Source organism: Scardinius erythrophthalmus (genome assembly GCF_964197995.2).
Source record: "Scardinius erythrophthalmus genome assembly, chromosome: 17".
NCBI classification, from domain to species: domain Eukaryota; kingdom Metazoa; phylum Chordata; class Actinopteri; order Cypriniformes; family Leuciscidae; genus Scardinius; species Scardinius erythrophthalmus.
Genome location: NC_138237.1, coordinates 33,572,222 through 33,593,021, shown reverse-complemented (window position 1 = coordinate 33,593,021; position 20,800 = coordinate 33,572,222). Strand labels below are relative to the sequence as shown.

The following is a 20,800-nucleotide window of genomic DNA, read 5'->3' as shown; positions in this document are numbered from 1 at the left end:
AGTCACTTGGACTATATTCAAGTCATCCAAGGAATGCGGTTTCTGGTGATCAGGCATGGAGCTCACATTTTTGGGCAGACTGCTGTAATCCTCAATGATGCTGTTGGCCTAACAAACCTCCGCTCAACCATACCCATCTCACACAAACACCTCCCTTCAGAGTAGGTGCCCAGTGGCGGTGACCCCCTGCCTTAGGTTGCCCTCCACTTGGCCAAAAGAGGATCTTACTCGTCTTTGAGAAATCACCTCATGCACACTGGTAACCGCTCCTTCCCATTAAGAATTTTAACAGGTATTTTCTTGAGCTCAGGGAAGTGCATTCAAGAGCCATCAGAGCCATTTGGAATGCCTAATAGTGTAAACGTGTAGAATTAATGATAGTAGTATTTCATCACCAAAATCCATTAGACATCTTCAAAACATCAACTTAGCAATGCTGAGTTTATACTCAGTGAATTTAGTTATTATAACCGTCCATTCAGTGTAATGTTCTGTTACATCAATGACCGTTACCATCAACCCTGTACATGGTGACAAAGATGAGACAAAGAAGTTACTGGTCATGGGATAAACAAATAAAAATGGTCACTTCTATCATTTAAGGTATATTATTATTTCTTGAAACATTTAACTACCAATTGCATGTATCATTTCTTTTAAAATCTCTGTGTTTATCATTTCCAACTGAGCCACTGTGCTTTACTATAAATAGCTTGTTATTTATGACACAGGCTCAAATAGCTAATCTAACTGACTCTGAATGAGAGAAAGACTCTGAGAGAAAGTCCAGACTGCCTCAGAGTAACTCTGCATTTTCACAACTTTTATAATTTCATTCTACTCACTTAGTCCGAAGTGACATGTTTTTTCAAATAAACATCTTTGTTTATATTTGTCTTTTTTCCTTATATATTTTTCAAATCTCATTCTTTTGGAGTCAACTATAATTTACATCAGCTTGTACTTGTCAATTACTATAAAACTATTATCATAGATCTTTCCTCAAAGTAATCCCTTAACTTCAATCTTATGATCTTATTTTTATCTTTTTCTTTTTTTTTCAGACTTCAAACTGAAACTTTATAACGTTAAACAATGATCTACTTTTAAACCCACATTAACACCAGAGATTTCTGTTCAAAAGCTTAGCTTGTTTCTGTTTTTCTCTTCAAATACCTGAAGATGTTTTGCTATACAATTACTTCATTTTAACACTGTCTGTGTATACTAGAGAAGCAACAGGCTTTCTATTTCTCTCTCTCTCTCTCTCTCTCTCTCTCTGTGTGTGTGTGTGTGTGTGTGTCTAGATTCCAAAGGAAGGGGCTGCTTCACTCTCCCTTCTCACTCGAGGAACTCAAGGAAAAGTTAAAAGCAAAGTTAACCCTTATATTACCCTTAAGTTTTTCTTTTTAATTTTTTTTATTTAGTTTAACTCAGATCAGTTTCTTTTGTTATCTTTTTCTTAATTTAGATCATTTTCTTTGCTTTTGCTTTTTTCCTTCAAGTTTAACTCAGATCAGTCTCCTCCTCAAATATTGAACAGCTTCATTGTCAAAATCAGAATGCACACGATTCTAGCTCCTAATTCCATTGATACCCTTCCTCTAAGAGTCTCTGTGGTGTATATAAGTTCAATCTTACTGTACCACCCCAGAGAAACATAGAGGCATGATGGGGTGAGGAAGGAGAAACTGAGAGATGAGGGGGTGAAACCATTTACAGCTGGCATGATGGGATGAGAGGATAGAGAAATGGAGCTCTCATGTAGCCTTATTCTGATATGCTTGTTTCTCTCTGTCTGATACATGTATAACATAATAAATAATAAATCTCTTGGCAAAGTAACTGGTGTAGCTTCCGTGATTCAACCATAACGGGGGAAAGCATGATTTTCAAGTCTACAAGGGTATCGTTACACCCCATAGCAACGATTGTATTTAATTGTACAGTACAATCATAACATGGTACAGACATTATCTTAATTTCATAATGTCCTTAAACATAACAATATTGCTGGCCATAAAGTTGACTGAGTTGTCCTCCCCTTTAGGGAGTGCATTGAACGCTCGAGTCAGTTCTGGCAGTCAGAGCAGATATTTGTGTGCTTCGGAGGCCGATCTAAGGGACTGCCAGTTACAAAGCAGAGACTCTCTCATTGATAGTGGACGCAATAGCACTAGCTTACAAGTCCTTGAACTTGCAGTGCCCTATAGTGCCGCCCACCTTGTTGGAACTGGATAATATTCTGATTGTCAAATCCAATCTGACTTCTGACCTGTAATGCTGCCTGAATCATAATCATACACTGTTCGTTCGTTGGCCAGAGGAGAACTGGCCCCCGACCGAGCCTGGGTACTCCCAAGGTTTTTTTCTCCATTCTGCCACCTGATGGAGTTTTGGTTCCTTGCCACTGTTGCCTTTTTCACCTTTTTTTGCCCTTTGCCGCCATTGGCTTTTGGCTTGCTAAGTTGGGGACATTTAATTTAACATTTGATTAAATATTCAACAATAATATTGATCTGCCTGCATTGACACCATTATATGAGAAATGAACTAAGCTGGATGATGACATCACAGTTTTCTCAAGAGCGGCTGTATGTATAAATTAACTAAATTAATAACTTTTTTACAACAAAAATGAAACAACATTGAACTTTCTTAAGCTGGACTGTGATGCTATTTTCTTTTGGAAACAAACGTTGCATTATTTCCTGTTATCTCTGTAAAGCTGCTTTTAAACAATCTGTATTGTAAAAAGCGCTATATAAATAAATGAGACTTGACTTGTTTTTACACCGCCAGGTTTTACAACTTGGAAGGCCCTACTCTTCAGGTACAGATAATACTGAACGCTCGAGTCAGTTCTGGCAGTCAGAGCAGATATTGATATACTGAAGACAAATGCCATTTGTCTTCAGTATTCGGAGAAAAACATAAGCATCAGTAACTGACGCAATGCTCATTCCCGTCATCTCAGGGAACTAAGGTTACATTAGTAACCGAAATGTTTTCCATTCTTTAACACAGAGAGTCACAATTGAAGTGTGGGGAGACGTTTATTCAGTTCTTTTAAAAGTGCCTTACATTATGACTTCAGGTAAATCCATATATCATAATGAGAAACATTTCAGGACAAGACAAACCTGCTTTCAAATATAGATTGATACAATTTCCCTGTGTTTTTAACACGTTTTATTTTTAATTTTTAATGTAATTATATTTCAGAAGAACACCATGGTACATGGTATAAAAAATACACTGAAACTCCAGGGAAGATCAAAAATGAACTGAGTGGTATTTTGAATCACAGTAGAGGTCCTTTTTGCATCGCTAACAATGTCATCGCTTACTGCTATACATATATATATATATATATATATATATATATATATATATATATACTGTACTGGTATGGTTATAGCACTCTGGCATTTAAAAATCATTCACATATTAAACAAAAAGAACAAACTTATTGCTTTTTTAAAACATTCTATAAACCACTTATTCATGTGCAAACTGTCTTGATGACCGTGTGAGTGTGGTTTACTCTTATGGTATATTTGGAGGGGAGATTAGGGAAAGGGACTGGGGTTTTTAGTACACCCATGAGATTGGCACCCACTGTGGGGTTGAGGAGGCTCTCTCGATGGCCTCCTCAACACCCTTAACACTCTCATCTACATCGTTGTTGACGAGAATTTCATCGAAGAAGTGGCGGTATGAACCGAGGATGCCATCGGATTCTTTCTGGATGTTCTGCACTGCCTCTGACTGAAAAGTAGAAAAGCATAGATTACAAATCTTCAGTGTACAAAGGAAATATTGCTTTATTATAAACTTCAGGTCGTAAGCATGGATAGGTGGGCAGATTGGGTGGGCCATAAGGGTGGGGTTATTGGACCAGATTCACAAAAATCTTCTTATGAAATAATTACTTGAGATAAAATGTTCTCAAATATTTTCTTAAATGCTGTATTTTGTCTCTCTCTAGAGTAGTAGTTTTCAGTCCTGGTGAACGAGCTCTCTCATTTGTGCTGAATTGATTGTTCCTTAATTTCAAATTCAGCAAACTGTTGTGTCACGCATAATCATCAGGATCAATCATTGTTTACATTGGTGTAACTTCAAAGAAAACATGCACAACCCTATTAACAGTAATATGCAATACATGTAAGCTAGTGTTATGTTGTAATGCTTAAGTGCAAAAATGAATTTGAAACAACCTAATAAAAGCATTAAAGATATTACGTTTGAGGATTTAAGACAAGTTGGAGGTTATCCTAACTTTGAAAAGTTATTTACGATGGTTTTTAATAGGCCTGCCATGATTCCTTGATTAAATTTGAGTACTTGATTTAAAAAAAATCCTTGATTGCAATTTACCCATGTCGATTAACTGGCAAAATACCAGAAGTGGCGCATAAGTTGATTGTGTATATTATGTATATTACATTTTGTACTTTATTTGAACCAACTATTATTGCCTCATTGTTATTATATATGTATTTGAATTCATTTTATTGGCTATTGTTCACTTAGTCTATTATTATTACCACAAAAAATATCCGATTAGTCGATTAATCATCAAAATAATCGACCAATTACTCTATTACCAAAATAATCATTATTGAAAGCTCTTTTTTATTTTCACGAATTTGATTTCTTTTCAAGAACATTCTTAAGAAGTATTTTTGGAAATACATGTTTCTTATTTTTTTGGAAATACATTCTTAATTTTATTCTTAAGAATGTTTTGTGAATCTGGCCCCTGGGGCTTAAAGCCTGAATTAATCAGTTTCTAACCTGATTGCCAGTGTTAGTAGGAGCAATGAACATCACAAGAGGAGCAAACTCTGCCGTTCTGAGCACTTTCAGCGTCTGAAAAAAAACAAAAAGAGTTCAGAAAGCAATTGATTAATAAGGCTAGAAATAGTGATGGTTCATCAAAATAAAAACAAACTAGTTTTTTAAGAAAATGTGAATGGTGTTTTCTGAGCAAAACTTGACACCACAATGCTAGGGATCAAATGCTTATGGTTATTTAATAGCTGACTCAACAGGGTGGCATTACCTGTGGTTCCACATCCAGCAGAGCAATTTTCCCCTGTGCGTGAATCTTGTCAACAGTTTCGATCTTAGTACCAAACATGTGTCCCTGGTGACTGCCATATTCAAGTAGCTGATTCCCGACGATACATTTGGTCATTTCATCATTGGAAATAAAGTAATATTCTTTGCCATTCTCCTCGTCCTTCTTTGGAGGTCTAGTGGTGTCTGCAAAAAAAATTGTATTTATGATTCATTATTTTGTCATGTTTTCCAGTGAACAATTGTAAAAAAAAAAAAGTATTTAAGAAGTAAAACTCTGTATAACTTGTTTACAGAGAATACATAATAAATGTATATGAATCTTTAAATCTTTGAAATATATATCATCTTATAGTCTTATATAGATCTTATTCAGTTGATCTTGTTTTAAGGATGATAGGATACTGGAAAACAAAATAAAACTATAAATTAAGAAAATAATTTTGAAGCAAAAAGTTGTCAAAACAGCCTTAAGTGTTTTTAACATGTTTTTGCATTTTTAAATTGAAAATTAACATTTTTAAAGGGTGCAAGGTCAAGTGACACATTTTTTAAAAGTTGAACTTTGTTTAACATGAGTGCTGCATTAAAAGAAACAAACAAAGATGTCCATCTAGCACATGCTTACACAGAAAAACAGACAAAATTGACAAAAAGAAGGAGAAGAAGGTATTTTGAAGAATGTTGGTAACAAGAAAATTGGCGGTAGCCATTGACTAACAACTTGAATTGAATTTCAACTATAAAGTAACACTCCAGTGTGTTCATTTTTACTCATGTCTGACCTTGATGAAGAAATTGATTGAGTCAAGAAAGGAACCTGAACAGATTGCTGGGGCCCAGAGTAAACCTACTTTATTATACAAATAGTCATGGTTTTGTTTTGGCTAGATTTTGTTCAAAATGACCTCGTATCCATTTGTTTTGCGATTTCGCTTCAAGTACATAAACAATAGAAATGGTGTGTCATGTCAACTTGACATTGCTAGTGAAGGTGAGTAATGAATGACAAATTTTTAGGGTGAACTACTGTGCTGAAAAATCCTAAATAAACCAGCGTGAAATCCATGTTGGTCCGGTCTTTTCACGAGTTGGTATGATGCTGGTCTAGCTGGTGAACCAGCATAGTCAAGCTGTTATCAAGCAAAAAAAAACAAACAAACAAAAAAAAATAATAATTTGCTCGTCCACCAGCACATCTGCTTCCCATGCAAGGGATTAGCAAACCAGAAACCAGCATCTCATGCTGTCTAAGCATGCAAATATACCTTATGCTGGTGAACAGCAATACTGGATTTTTCAGCAGGGTATCCATACATGGATTTGCGACTGTATATAATTGTTTTGCTATGTTTAAACATTTCTAAACACTGTTTAAAATTCCTAAATACAGGTGGAAGACTTTGGAGTTAAGCAGCTGGATTGTACATACGTGGTGCTGGGTAGGCAAACTTCTCAGGATATTTGGTCAGCAGTGCATTTTTAATATGGCTCCTTCCAACTCCAGGTGCACCTTTAAACAAGAGCAAAACATTGAATATAAAATTTTAGCCTGTAAACTTAGCTGCACACTTTCAAATATTAAGCTCCTTTTTGTGGATCTAAATGGTAATTTACCCTAATGAAAAAAAAAAAAAAACTATACCAAAATGTATTTATATATGTATTATATTTATAGTAAGTATACTACAAAACCATTAACATATTTACTGACATATCACTTGAGACTTCCTGATTTAAATATTATAATTAAACTTTATTTGGAGTAGGGTAAAAAGGGGCTAAAGGCACATCTTAAGAAAAATTTGCTTTTCACTTCTCCCATAGTGTATGATTGCAGAAAAAAAAAAATGTTTGTATTGAACATTGATGGAGCAACAGATTTTGTGTGAAAATAACCATAAAAGTGGTTTATTTTGTTTAAAAATCTGATAAGTGTATGCGGTGGCGAGGTGGAGCTTTTGCCCCACAGACACACGGGGTAAAACCAGCATGGGGCAAAAGGCACACAGTATTGATACAAATACTTAGACATTATTAAAAACATATTATTTTAGCCAAAGTTAATACTTTTTCAAAACAATCACTTCAGCAAAGTTTGTACTATTTTTGGTTTATTTTTATAAAATAATTGATTTTTGTTCAATAAAATGTTAATTTTAATAAATACAGAATTTTTTTTTTTTTTAAAGTAAAGATTTTGAAAGCATTGAAGGAGATCCCATAACTATTAAATATATGTACAGTAGTAACAATAAATAATATTTTATTTTGCTACTTAAATCAACAACATGTGCAAGTTTTTGTGCCATCTAGTGGTTTAGAGGAAAATAAAATCAAAGGTGCCTTTTACCCTGGTGCTTTAGTCCCATTGTACCCTACTTCTTTATTGCACAATGCACATTTCTTAATATTAAGCCTAAAATGTGTTTAATATCACTATTAGTAGTATGATCTCTGTATAACATCAGTCTTTAAATGCAAGATAAAGTGCACCGCACAATCAAATATACTTAAGTATATCTTTAGTTGAACTTTAGTTGAAAGTGCATTAAGAACAAAATTAGCTGTTCCAATTTAGCGGACTTTAAGTATACCAATTTAGTATACCAAAAGTACAATTGCAGGGTATTTTATTAAGTACATAAAAAATGTAAACATATTTTTAGTATACTTGGCATAAAATAAATGTATTTCAAATACATTTTGGTATATAATTTTTTCACTAAGGTATATATATATATATATACATATATATATACATATATATATATATATATATATATATATATATATATATATATATATATATATATATATATATATATATATATATATAGGGCAGATTCTTTTTTACATTTCCAGGGGTTTCAGAAGCTGAAATCGTCATAGTTTGATACGCTTCAATTAGTGTTGAATGAAAATTCAGCATATACATTTCTGTATTCCCAACAGCAAAAAAAAAAAAAAAAAAAAAAAAAAAAAACATAGCGTTTCGATGCCTTTCCAAAAAAAGGAAAACATATCAATAGCCTGGTCAGAAGAGAGAACATGACAAATTAGCCATCACTCCCTCTTTAATTAGCCATCACTCCAAATTACCCATCAAGCAGTTGTATTGGAAACACTCACATAGCAGTGTTAACTATTTGTTCTGGAATTAAATTCCAAGGCCATGTCAAGTCAAGTCACATTTATTTATATAGCGCTTTTTACAATACAGATTGTTTCAAAGCAGCTTTACAGAGATACAAGGAATATAATGCAACAAAGCTTGTTTCCAGATGAAAATAGGGTCACAGTCCAGCTTAAGTTCAGTGATGTTTCAGTTTTGTTTAAAAAAATATATATTATTTTAGTTGATTTATATATACAGCCGCTCTGGAGAAAACCATGATGTCATCATCCAGCTCAGTTCAGTTCTCATATAATGGTGTCAATGCAGGCAGATCAATATTATTCTTGAATATTAAATTAAATGTTAAATTTAATGTCTTTAAAGGTGTTGGGGATACACCGCTCTACAGTAATTTGAAAGTGATTGCAGTACCAGTTTTGGCCACAATCTTACATACGGCTCCTTTAATGTTTTTGATCTAGAGTTTTCAGTGTTTTGGAAAATAAATGAACTGCTGCAATTAAAAGTTTTATTCTACCCTGCTGAAACCACGATGTGACACATAAATCTTCCATTCCTAAAAAATCCCTGTTGGTCTAAGCTGTGTCAAAGGTGACGGAGGCACAATATTTAAAGTTAATAGGGTATGATAATGCTTACCGATCAGAACCAGAGTTTTTCGGATGAATGCAGGAAGTCTCACCACTTCTTCATAGGATATTACATCAAGCTGGTCAAAGACTAAGGAAGAAAAAAACATCAGTTAATGCTTGACAAGTGTATCTGTCTAAGGCCTTTTTTACAGGACCAGACTAATGTTGTTGCTTTAACTCAGACACCATTTGAGCTGCGTAACAGAGCTGAAGCTCTATACAGAAAACACAATGATTTCTGGGTTACCACAATGAGTATTTTTTTAATTACAGCCATAAAATGGTTATTGGGAGATGGCATTGGAGAATAACTCATCATTTTGAAATCAAATTTGCATTAGTAGGGGTGTCTGTCACCTTTATATCCAAAAAGAAAATGAATCTACATGGAATGGAACGTTCCGAGTTACTTGACTGTAACCCTGTTCCCTGAAAAAGCGGAACGAGATGCTGCGCTGCTTAGCGCATTGGGAACTTCTTTAAACATGACCAGCTGTGAATATAGTGAGTAAACACGTCAATAGAATTGACCCGGAGGTAATATAGCCTCGGTTGGTGACGTCATCAGCGCACACCCGCGACACAAAGCTATAAATAGATGAGCCACAGGTGCATCGTCAGGTCTTTTGTTTGAAGAGCAGTCCTGGGACATCATCAGCACGGCAATGCAGCGCAGCATCTCGTTCCACTTTTTCAGGGAACAGGGTTACAGGCAAGTAACCCGGAACGTTCCCTTTCAAAAGCTACAATCGATGCTGCGCTGCTTAGTGCATTGGGAATGAGAATGCCCATGCCGCCGTGCTTGAAGGTGTCTGGACTCCTTACAGTTGTGTAGGTGTGCTCACAAGAACGCAAGAAAGCCCTAGACATTAGCTTGTGATGTTGACTCAAGGACGTGAGAGCCCGGAGTGGCATGAGCATCCAAACTATAAAATCCTATGAATGTGTGGAGAGGACCAACCTGCCGCATCACAAACAAATTGCAAAGGGGGCACCTCTTACCAAGGCAGTAGAGGAGGTGACCCCTCTGGTGGAGTGAGCCCTTAGACCCGTTAGCGAAGCTTGGCCATGCGCCTCATAGGCAAGAGCAATAGCATCCCTGACCCAATATGACATGGTCTGTTTGGTGGCGGCAGCACCTCTATTGCTGCCCCCATAACAAACGAATAGTTGCTCTGACTTACGCCACTGGCTAGTGCGGTGGACGTAGGCCTGAAGAGCACGGACTGGACACAGTCTGTGAGATCTCTCCTGCTCCGGCGTTGTGAACGGTGGAGGGTAGAAGGCCTCTAGAGTGACCGGATGTACAGCCGAAAATGGTACCTTAAGCAGGTAATCAGGATGAGGATGCAAAATCACTTTCACCATTCCTGGGGCAAAGTCTAAGCAGGATGGCGAGACTGACAGAGCCTGCATATCCCTGATTCTTTTCAAAGAAGTTAATGCCATAAGAAAAAACATCTTTATAGGTTTTTACGGGAGGCCTCAGTCGCCTGGCCCCACGAATGACACGAGCGAACAGAGATGTCTCCCGAGTGGCACCCCGTCAACCAAGGTGTGGCAAGCCGAAAGAGCGGCCACATAAACCTTGAGAGTGGTGGGGCATGTGCCTGTTGATCATTTTTCCTGCAGGAATTCCAGAACTGAAGCAATCTGGCAGTTGACCGGATCTGCATTATTTATGACACACCACCTTTCAAAGACACTCCATTTGTTGGCATAACTCTTTCTACTGGAGGAAGACCTAGCACTTAGAATGGTCTCAATAATGGCAGGCAAAAAGCCCAGTGTCCCTCAGATGGTACCCATCAGGGGCCAAACATGAAGGTTCCAGAGGTTGGGCCTGGGATGGAATATCGTGCCCTCCGTCTGAGAAAGAAGGTCCCTCCTCTCCGGAATCGTCCATGGCGAGCCGTTAAGGAGAGATATTATCTCGGAGAACCAAACTCTGGCTAGAACTCCCGGGAGCAGAGAAACTGGAGGAAACGCATACAGGCACATTCTGGGCCATGTGTGCGCCATCGCATCCAGACCCAGGGGCTGGGTGACTCAGAGAGAAGTAGAGGGGACATTGCGCTTTCTAATAAGAGGCGAAGAGGTCCACCTCCACTTCGTAAAATCTGGTCCAAATCTGTTTGACTATTTTTGGGTGGAGTTTCCATTCCCCTATCGGTAGTTTCTGTCTGGACAGTAAATCCGCTCCCATATTCAGGTTGCGTGAGCGCAGACCTCCCTGGTGATTTAAGTAAGAGACTGCCACTGTGCTGCACTAGGCCATGACAGTCTCTCAACTGAGGGAAAAAGTATTTCAGGGCCAGAAATACAGTCATCAGCTTGAGGCAGTTGATGTGCCAATTGAGCTGATGACCGTCCCATTCCCCTTGAGCTGGACGACCACTTAAGACCGCTCCCCAGCCCATCAGGGAGGCGTCTGTCGTTAGCATTCTGCGACGGCAAGACACACCTAAAGTGGGACCCAAGGCAAGGAACCGGGGTCTGAACCACGTAGAAAGGGAATGAAGCCGCAGCGCACAACCCTTACCATAAACATGGATTTTAGAAAGTGCACAAAGCGTTCAGCGCGTGACTTACCATAAACATGGATTTTTAGTTACCCTCGGGGCGGGAGAGAGTACGCCCTTCTTGGTGTTGCATCTCAGCCCCATATAGAGAAGATGAGCGTAGATCGATCTCAGTGTCGAAGCTCAAGCTCTTAAGACTGGGCCAGTCTATGTAACATGGCTAGTCGAATGGAGGGACCCGATATTGATAAGCTTCGCCCCCAAAAGCAAACCTTGGGAACCTCCTGTGTTGTGGCAATATTTCTTTATGAAAGTATACGTCCTTCAGATCGATCATGACGAACCAAACGTGATGTTGAATTTGCGACACGATCGTCTTTACAGTTAACATATTGAACTTGAGCGCTTTGACTATACGGTTTAAGCCTCGAAGATCGAAGATTGGACGCAACCCCCCATCCTTCTTGGTACCAGGAAGTATCTGCTGTAATAGCCTGACTCTCTCTCTGGAAGAGGAACATGTTCTATGGCCTCTTTGCTCAGCAGAGATTGTAGCTCTTGTGACAGTACATGCACCACTTCCGGTCTCACAGAAATGGATACCACGCCGTTGAAACGCGGAGGACGATTAATAAACAGGTAGGAGCTGTTTGATTTACATGCCTCGTCCCGTTGGGGCACACCCCCATAGACCTGGGACAAAACAACCCTCAGGATTTTGTCTTAGGTGTATTATGAGGCTGCTGAATGCAACGAGCAGGTCCCCAGTTTTTACGAGGGGGAGCACAACTCGCTACACTCTGCTTTTGAACCCTCCTTAAATGATGATGAGCAAAAAGAAGAGATTTTAGCAAGTGTCTCTTCGGACTGGCCCATCATCGTATAACCACACACCCCCTGCACCCACGATAGTCTTAATACGTCGAGGGCACAAAGATGCATGAAGAATAAGGTTTTCCCCATGAACGAGTTAAAGTCATGGAGATCCTCAAGGAAGGCAGTCTAGCTGTAATCCGGCCATCACACAAGTCACCACCTCGAGAACCTCTCAAACGTTTTAATATAACGAGAGAAGTGTTCGGAGGCAGCTTTAATTCTGAGGAATTAAATGTGGCCAAAGAACAGCCAGACAATATTATATTATATATAATACATGCATATCATATATATATATATAATTATATTAATAAAATATTAGTGTACAGCGCAGTACCAGTCTGACCACTGAAAATGCATCTGATAATGTGATCCCAGGGGAGAGATAGCCCACGAGCGTCTCTCAAAACTGAGGCAACATCATATTCGCGTGCCCTTGCACCCGCGATAGTAGAATGGCTCGATGTCGAGGACACAAGACACAAATATTTACAATCTTTATTTATAAATTGTGAGTGTTTTATGGGACTCTTTTTGTTGTGATCAGAGTAATCTGGCCACTGCACAAGCGATCGCCCCAAGCAGTTCTCCTTTTATTATCACGGGAGAAATGCTCGGAGGCGTCGAACTCACAAGATTCAATTTCCTCTGCCCGAGCCGAAGAAGCGCAGTGGCACGCTTCGGAAGTCAGGCAAAAGGACATCGCGATCTGGAGAGAGAGCGAGCGATAGGGACGCACCGTCTCTCGCTCCTCAGCCAGATCGACACGCGAGCCCCACAATCATTGTGGGCGCTACCCCTTTGAAATAAGCAAAGCGAACGCAAAGCACTTTAACTGTGAACATTCCACTGTGCTCGCAATCACCATGCTCAAATCAAGGGCAGCATGTTCTTTCCCCAAACAAACAAAGCAGTAAGTGTGTGTATCCAGTTCTGACATAGGACGAGAACATGGAGGGACACAGCGCTTACTCTGATGTTCACTCATTTTTAACCAGCTGATTTCTTTTAACTTGAACTCTTTTCACTTGTATGTTGAGATGAGAAAGAGAGAAATCTGCACACTGCCAGTTTTGAACACTGACGCCCGTTTCACACATACTCCGTGTGCAGTGCGTGTGCGGTCCGTGTTGAAGTGCGTATGCGGTGCAGGAACAGCACGCGCAATAGTGCTTTCACACATGCTGCGTTTGCAGTGCGGAACTGATCCGCGGCTGTAGCCACAAACACATAGACCTACTCATTATTTTTATTTCAAATCCAGAAGTTATCAGCAACTTTTATTTAAAAAAGTTGTAGGATTCTCTTTGTACACATCCTCCCTTGTCTGTCTTGGCGTCGCTCTATCTTTTTGAGCTGACTAATATAAACGCCAACGAGGAGGAGAAAGAAGCGTCGACAGATCAAACAATTGTCTTTAGAATTGTATTTTTGTTTTCTTTGTTAGGCTAGTTGTTGTCCGTGCTGTTATATTTCGTTCACTGGATGGAATGTTCGTTATTATTGTGAGTCTTTGTGACGTCTGTTGTGAGTGAGTAAATAAATAATTGCACTGATTCCGCCGTTTACTTGTTCTTGTTTAGGATCTCTTCTCTCAGAGTTGATATTTTTATGAGAGGTCGTAACACAACGTATTATTCAATACATTACTTCTAGATTATATATTAAGTTGCTCAAGCAGTGGTAAAATATTGAACCATGTAGCTACTTATATTAAAATTGCATACATTTTAAATTAAAACTTAATTTACAAAAACAGCAGATTCATACCTTTTCTATTTAAATCGTTATACAAAGTCTTGCATGTCACAACTAACTTGTTTGTCCACCTCCACGAATGAGACGAGTGTCGTTATGTTGCCTTGTTGAAGTAAATTGTAGTTTTCCTTGCTTTACCTCGTCTTAAAATAAAAAGATGACTGTGAAAAATGGTACTATTTAATTAAATGCATTCATGGTAAGATTACTAGCCTACATTGTATTTAATTAAATGCATTTATGGTGAAATTATTACATTTTCATGTCAATCTGTGTGCATTTTAAACACGAACCATGCGTTGTCACTTTAATTCAGCGCGTGCAGCACAGCAAAAAATAGACTCGGTACAGAAACGATCACTGCACTGCTGTATACGCACCGCAACTGGAACGGATCGACGGACTGCATCCGTGTGCAGTGTGAAAGCTCTAACCTGTTAACATGGGTGCAGAAAAAAATACGCACCGCACACGCACTGCAAACGGAGTATGTGTGAAACGGGCGTGACTCCTGACAAAGATCTGAAGTGAGTTTTGTAGAGAGAGATTGCTTGACACACATACAAAGAGTGGTCTGAAAACAAAAGACCTGTCGATGCACCTGTGGCTCATCTATTTATAGCCTCGTGTCGCGGGTGGGCGCCGATGACGTCACCGACTGAGGCTATATTACCTCCGGGTCAATTCTATTGACGTGTTTACACACTATATTCACAGCTGGTCACGTTTAAAGACGTTCCCAATGCGCTAAGCAGCGCAGCATCGATTGTAGCTTTTGAAAGGGAACTCATATTTAAGTGCAGATTATCAACAGCTTAAATCACCTGCATTTAGTTCAGCACAGAAAGTGCATTTTCAAACAATGGGTAAGTAGTTTGCGCTAGAATTTTATATTGCTTTATAAAAGCCTTATTTTTCAAAAAAGTGTTATAAGAGCATTTTCTCAAAATAATGATGTAAAACAGGCCTTAGAGATGATAAAGAGGTGAGCTTCACTAACTTGAGCTGTGTTTGGCCAGGTATTTGTCTTTGCATTTCTTCTTCTTGCCAAAAGGACTGCAGGACTGTCCGGCTTCCCGTGTCGCTTTGCTTTTGCTTGCTACTCGCCTGAAGGAACATCAGAAATGTTTAGTTTGTATGAAAGAGAGGGAGATCTTAAACATGCATCACTAATTAATTGCGAATGTTGAACAGTCATCAAATGCAGGAAAAGAATGCAGGTCAGAACGCACCATTCCTGAAGTTCTGGAGATGGGATGAGTCCTGCAAAGTCTGTGGAGGAGCTGTCCACCTTTCCTTGCCACCAGTTTGGATCTTTCTTATTGATGATATGAATAATGTCGCCCGTTTGGAATTTCAGGCCAGCTTCTTTGCATGGGATCAGGTCATCTTTGGCAGGGTCATAGTCAAACTGTGCTCTCATATACATCTGCAAAAACATTATCCGGAAAACATTACTCTCTCATAAAACCATCACAAGTGCTTCATAATGATGATTTAGCCAATCAGTGCCTTCCAATTTTAGTGGTCGGTTTCTCCAGGGTCAACGAATCCAGGAACATGTCCTACTTGAGTAAATCATGTTGTGTATATAAACATCATCCTGTTGTATAATTCAGTTCAATTTAAGTTGAAGCTATAACTAGCATCTTCAAAATAAATAAATAAATAAATAAATAAATAGATAAGTTTCCCCTTATGTAATGCATTCATTTTTGGTTTAACTATTCTTTTAATTTAATTGTCATTAAAGATTTAAAGAAATAATTAAGTTTTTTTTTTTTATGCTCATCAAGGCTGCATTTATTTGATCAAAAACACAGTAAAATAGCAATATTGTTACAATAAGCAAATGCTATTACAATTTAAAATAACTGTTTTCTATTTTAATATATTTTGTAATTTATGCCTGTGATTTACTCCAGTCTTCACTGTCACATGATCCTTCAGAAATAATTCTAATATGCTGATTTTATTTATAAGATACAGATAGACAGAAAGCAGACAGATAGACAGACAGACAGATAGATAGATAGATAGATAGATAGATAGATAGATAGATAGATAGATAGATAGATAGATAGATAGATAGATAGATAGATAGATAGATAGATAGATAGATAGATAGATAGATAGATAGATAGATAGATAGATTTTAGTGACAATATCTACAGCTAGTGCAAATACAGTCTAAAACAGATAAGCAAAACTCTAGATGGAACTAGATGTTCTGACTTAAACGTAGCACAATGGTTACTTGTATATGGTGAAAGAGGATTTAGAAAACTGCCATAGCTCATCACAACGTCAAACTATGTTTCACAATCAACTGCAGTGCAGTTTGACGCTGTGTGACCAGAAGATGGCAGAAGAGGGTTTGAAGTTACTTCATCTAATGAGAAAAGTAAGTGTACAGTTATCTGCTATTGATGCTTAAATAGTCACCTGTGTCTTTCATTGGTTTCCCATTCCCATGATAAACCCCACACCCTAATTTAACCAAGGATACAGAATAGACAAAGAAAGAAGTGATCAAATCACATTTGAGCGCATATTTACAGATCAAAGGGTAAAGCGAGATGAGTTGATTGTGATCATAAAAAATAATAATAATAAAATGAAGCAAGAAAAAGGTATGATGTGAGATTGATTTTGCTGCTGTTTTACTCACCTCACATGCCATATGGCGACTCTGCTGATTGGGGATGATTTTCAATGTGACAACACCGTTTGTGTCTTTCTGTAATGTTAAAAAGCATCCAACAACATACAATAAAGAGTAACATAATCACAAATATCATCTCTGAGTGTCAATTCCTCTTAAAAACTGCTCAAAATGTGCCAGTGTTGGGGAAGCTGCTTTGAAACTGTAGCTAGACAAGCAACAAGCAAATCACAATTTAAAGTTAATCTTTTAATAAAGTATTTACACAAAAAGTTACAAACAGATAGTAGCAATTTACACTGACGCTTTCTTTGCTCAGTTTCACAGCAAATTCTAATTAGTGTAATGCAAAAAACGTATCTTTCTTATTTATGTATACATAATGTGTATATATATAACTGTACTTCCCAACAACATAGAATTAATTAAATAAAAGGCCACTGATTACGTTTCTTAACACACTCAAGTGCACTTGTATTTTAATATATAATTAAATTTTACTTTAAAGTTACAATAACAAGCAATTAAGTGTACGAAGACATTACAATCAGTTTCCACTAGCATTTTCTTTTTTAAAGTGTTATTTCTGTAATAATCACACTTTTTAAAAGTTAATGTTAAAGTGTACTTCTTTTTCAGTGTGCAGACACAACAACCCACCAGAATCTTCTGCAGTTGGTCTACACTTTCATTAGCAACACTTTTCCCATTGATCTCTGCGATTTCATCGCCTTCATGTAAAGAACCTGTTTAAAAAAAAAAAAAAAAATGGGAGTTAAGCAGTTATCCATTGAGCTCTATGGAGATTAGGGATGTCCCGATCCAGTTTTTTTCTGATCCGAGTCACTGCATATTGAGTATCTGCCGATACCGATCCAATACTTATATTTTCCTAATGTTTGGTTAAATGTATAAGCCTGTATATAAATACATAAGGGATAACCCACAGTTAGCTGTGCATTAAACAATTTTAGTGCACAACGCTGAGTGAATTAAAATAATTTAATGCACAGCTAGCCGTGGATTATTCTGCTTATACCATTGTTGTTTGCCAACGTTGACAAGTTAAAGCTGTTATTGATGTTTGCTGCACAATATTTGACCAGAAGGGTAAAAATTGCAAATATTTTAGTTAGTTACGGCTTGTTAGATCTAGCATTCTTCTGCTTTGAATCAGACACAGATATTAAGTAGTGAGTAAGATTACATTTATTTAAATGAATGAACCTTAGCATTTATTTGAATTCATTATAAAGACAGAGAGAGAGAGAGAGAGAGAGAGAGAGAGAGAGAGGCGTGTGTGAATTACCTGTGTCTGTTCAGTGCAGTGGCGGAGCGCCGGAGCCAGAGGGGTGTCCGGGGTGCCAAATATTAATTTTATTCGTTACTGGCAGTTGCTGATTTTTTTTTTTTTTTTTACGTTTGCAGGCAGCGCACACAGTTTTCAAACGGACGAGCAGAGGATGAGAGAATTTGGTTGCAAGATACCAAAGAATAAGAAAACATCATATTTGAATTAAGTTTTTAAGGTTTAGCATCAGGGTTGTTTGCTCTATTACGCATCTCCTGAACGAGTACCTCCAGATCAAAACGCAGGCAAAGAAGAAGCAGAAACAAGCCATATCACAATGCGATCACTATAGGACTGTGAAGCTTGGGAGGTTGATGGACTCAATCTACTCATCTGTCTTTTGATCATCATTCTAAACCTGATCTGGATGTGGTCTTTGATAAAAATGCGATTTTCTCAGCTTTTTGCTCATGTATCTTTTTTATGAAATTTACCAACATTCAGGTGTTGATAAAAACGGATGCACAAAGCTTTTTTTTTTTTTTTTTTGATGAGAAATTGTGGAAATGACCAAAAACGCTGGCAGTGGCTGACAACTTTTTTTTTTTTTTTTCAGTGCTGGCGGGAAAGAGTTAAGATAAAAATGTTGGTAATTGGATGATTAGATATAACCACAGGCTGTCATATTTTTGCACAGAATCAATTAATCATGAAAAGAAAGGGAGATATATCAGAGTTCTTTTTAAAGAAGCACAAACAGGGAGATCAGGTGCAAACAGACCCCAGCTCTTGCATCACCACTGGACCCCAGAGCAGCTCCCTACCTCAGAGTCAGAGTCAGACTTCAGGAACATCTACCAGACACAGGCGGTCAATCACATACCGAATTCAGGAATTTAAGTTGAGATGATTTTGTCAGATTAAAAAGGATAGTTCATGTGTGTTCTTGTTGTTGATGGCTGTGGCAGTTGTATTGTGATTATACACTAATGCAGGGTTTCTCAAACTCGGTCCTGGAGGGCCACTGTCCTGCACAGTTTAGCTCCAACCCTGATCAAACACACCTAGCTGTGAGTTTCTAGTGATCCTGAAGACATTGATTAGCTTGCTCAGGTGTGTTTGATCAGGGTTGGAGCTAAACTGTGCAGGACAGTGGCCCTCCAGGACCGAGTTTGAGAAACCCTGCACTAATGGTTCTTGTGTTATAAATAGATGCATCAAGGGAGGACACAGATACCTCTGGTTCTGAGCAAGACAGTGAGCCAGAGCTGCCAGGAGATGTCATGGCCCCTCCCAACTGCATCAAGCACCAGATTTGCTGTTCCAAAAGGACCCAGTGGTAGGCCAGAGCTTTACTTTAAACTGCACAGTTTAGTTAGCAGATGTTAGTATCTAATCTTGCGGATCACTTAATTATACATTTCCATAGAGATGTGACACATTATTAAGATATTATAATATTATTTATTTTGCATTTCAGACATCTCTAGATCCAGAGAAGAGGGTCCTGTACAGCCATGTTTGAAAACATTTCCCAGAACTCAGCGTGGTACTAGGAAAAGGGCTTTCAACAGCTCCTGGTATAAGGACAATTCAAGGCTTGAATATTCTGTAAGTCAAGATTCAGCTTATTGTTTTGCCTGTAGGCATTTTTCAACACTTATAGACACAAACAGAGTGACCCAATTCCTTCCACTGTGTGTGTGTGTGTGTGTGTGTGTGTGTGTGTGTGTGTGTGTAGCCACCGAAAGTAGCAGTGGCCACCCACTGGTCACCCCATGTATAAAACTCTAGTTCCGCCACTGGTTCAGCGTCTCTCTCTATAAACAATGAAGCTGTGAGTTTAATTACTTCAAAACCAGCGATGTTACCCCCTTTTTGCTGAGAAATATAACTTAGTGATTCAGTAGCGAAGCTATTTTAGTGCTAAAAGTAAGTGTTGATAAGTGTCTCACACGCTAGAACAGACCTCATTGGTTCAATTGAGCTGCTTCTTTTCCTTTTAACCGTGTTTGGAAAATTCAAATTCAAATTCACTATAATGTGCATACCGCCACCTACTGCACGACATCTGCGTAACAGCTGACATAAAATAAAGGATCAGGCTTAAGCCGGTGCACACAGTGCGATTTTGGCTGCGATTTGGCCGTCTGAGACAAATTTAGAAAATTTTGCTCAGGACATCCCTTATGGAAACTGCATAATTGTTCACAAACAAACCAAGAATACACTGTACCTTGTCTGTGTATCATCCCTCCATGCAATATTCTGGCCACTGTACACCTCTGCTTTTCATTCAGCTTAAGAGTTACACCCTGAATAGACACAGAACACAATATTACACTTCTGCAGTTTGGAGACTTCAAAACTTCTTTTCATTTCTGAGCTCAGTAGACACGGTCACTATGAACAGGATAAGATCTTCTTAAAATACAATTTTTTTTGTCCCATTGAAGAAATAACAGCATACAAGTATGAAACAACACAAGTAAATAATAACAGAATGAATCTGTGAATTATTCTGTGAGTTTAATTTGGTAAATACAAAATAACACATTTATTTACACATAAAAATAAAAGGTATAATACCAGTGGCTCAGAGGCGTTCTTCTCAAAGGCCACTTCTCTCATCTTGGTTATGTCTTTGCCGTTCATGTGGCCCGCGCTGCCGTTGGTGAAGACTTCCTGTCCTTTGTTGTCATATGTCTGCATGGCGGCCTGGGAATGCAAACAGGGAGCACATTAAGCTCTGTATTACAGGAACCAAACCTTTGAGATCCAAATAACTTTGTCTTAGCTGAATCCATGTATCTGTGACGAGATATTAGG

At 38.2% G+C, this 20,800-nt stretch overlaps 1 protein-coding gene across 1 annotated transcript in view; it reads right to left on the bottom strand.

Moving 5' to 3' along the window:
• Positions 1–3,462: 3,462 nt before the first annotated feature.
• Positions 3,463–20,800, bottom strand: part of mpp1 (MAGUK p55 scaffold protein 1) — a 33,931-nt gene continuing 16,593 nt past the window's right edge. The window contains exons 2-12 of the mRNA XM_081390714.1: positions 20,561–20,689; positions 20,208–20,286; positions 17,341–17,426; positions 16,687–16,755; positions 15,248–15,444; positions 15,016–15,122; positions 8,867–8,947; positions 6,521–6,601; positions 5,072–5,274; positions 4,804–4,878; positions 3,463–3,771 (exon numbers count right to left, since the gene is read on the bottom strand). Of these exons, the coding sequence (XP_081246840.1) occupies positions 3,595–3,771; positions 4,804–4,878; positions 5,072–5,274; positions 6,521–6,601; positions 8,867–8,947; positions 15,016–15,122; positions 15,248–15,444; positions 16,687–16,755; positions 17,341–17,426; positions 20,208–20,286; positions 20,561–20,689 (1,284 nt within the window). The 3' untranslated portion in view covers positions 3,463–3,594. The remainder of the gene's footprint in view (positions 3,772–4,803; positions 4,879–5,071; positions 5,275–6,520; positions 6,602–8,866; positions 8,948–15,015; positions 15,123–15,247; positions 15,445–16,686; positions 16,756–17,340; positions 17,427–20,207; positions 20,287–20,560; positions 20,690–20,800) is intronic.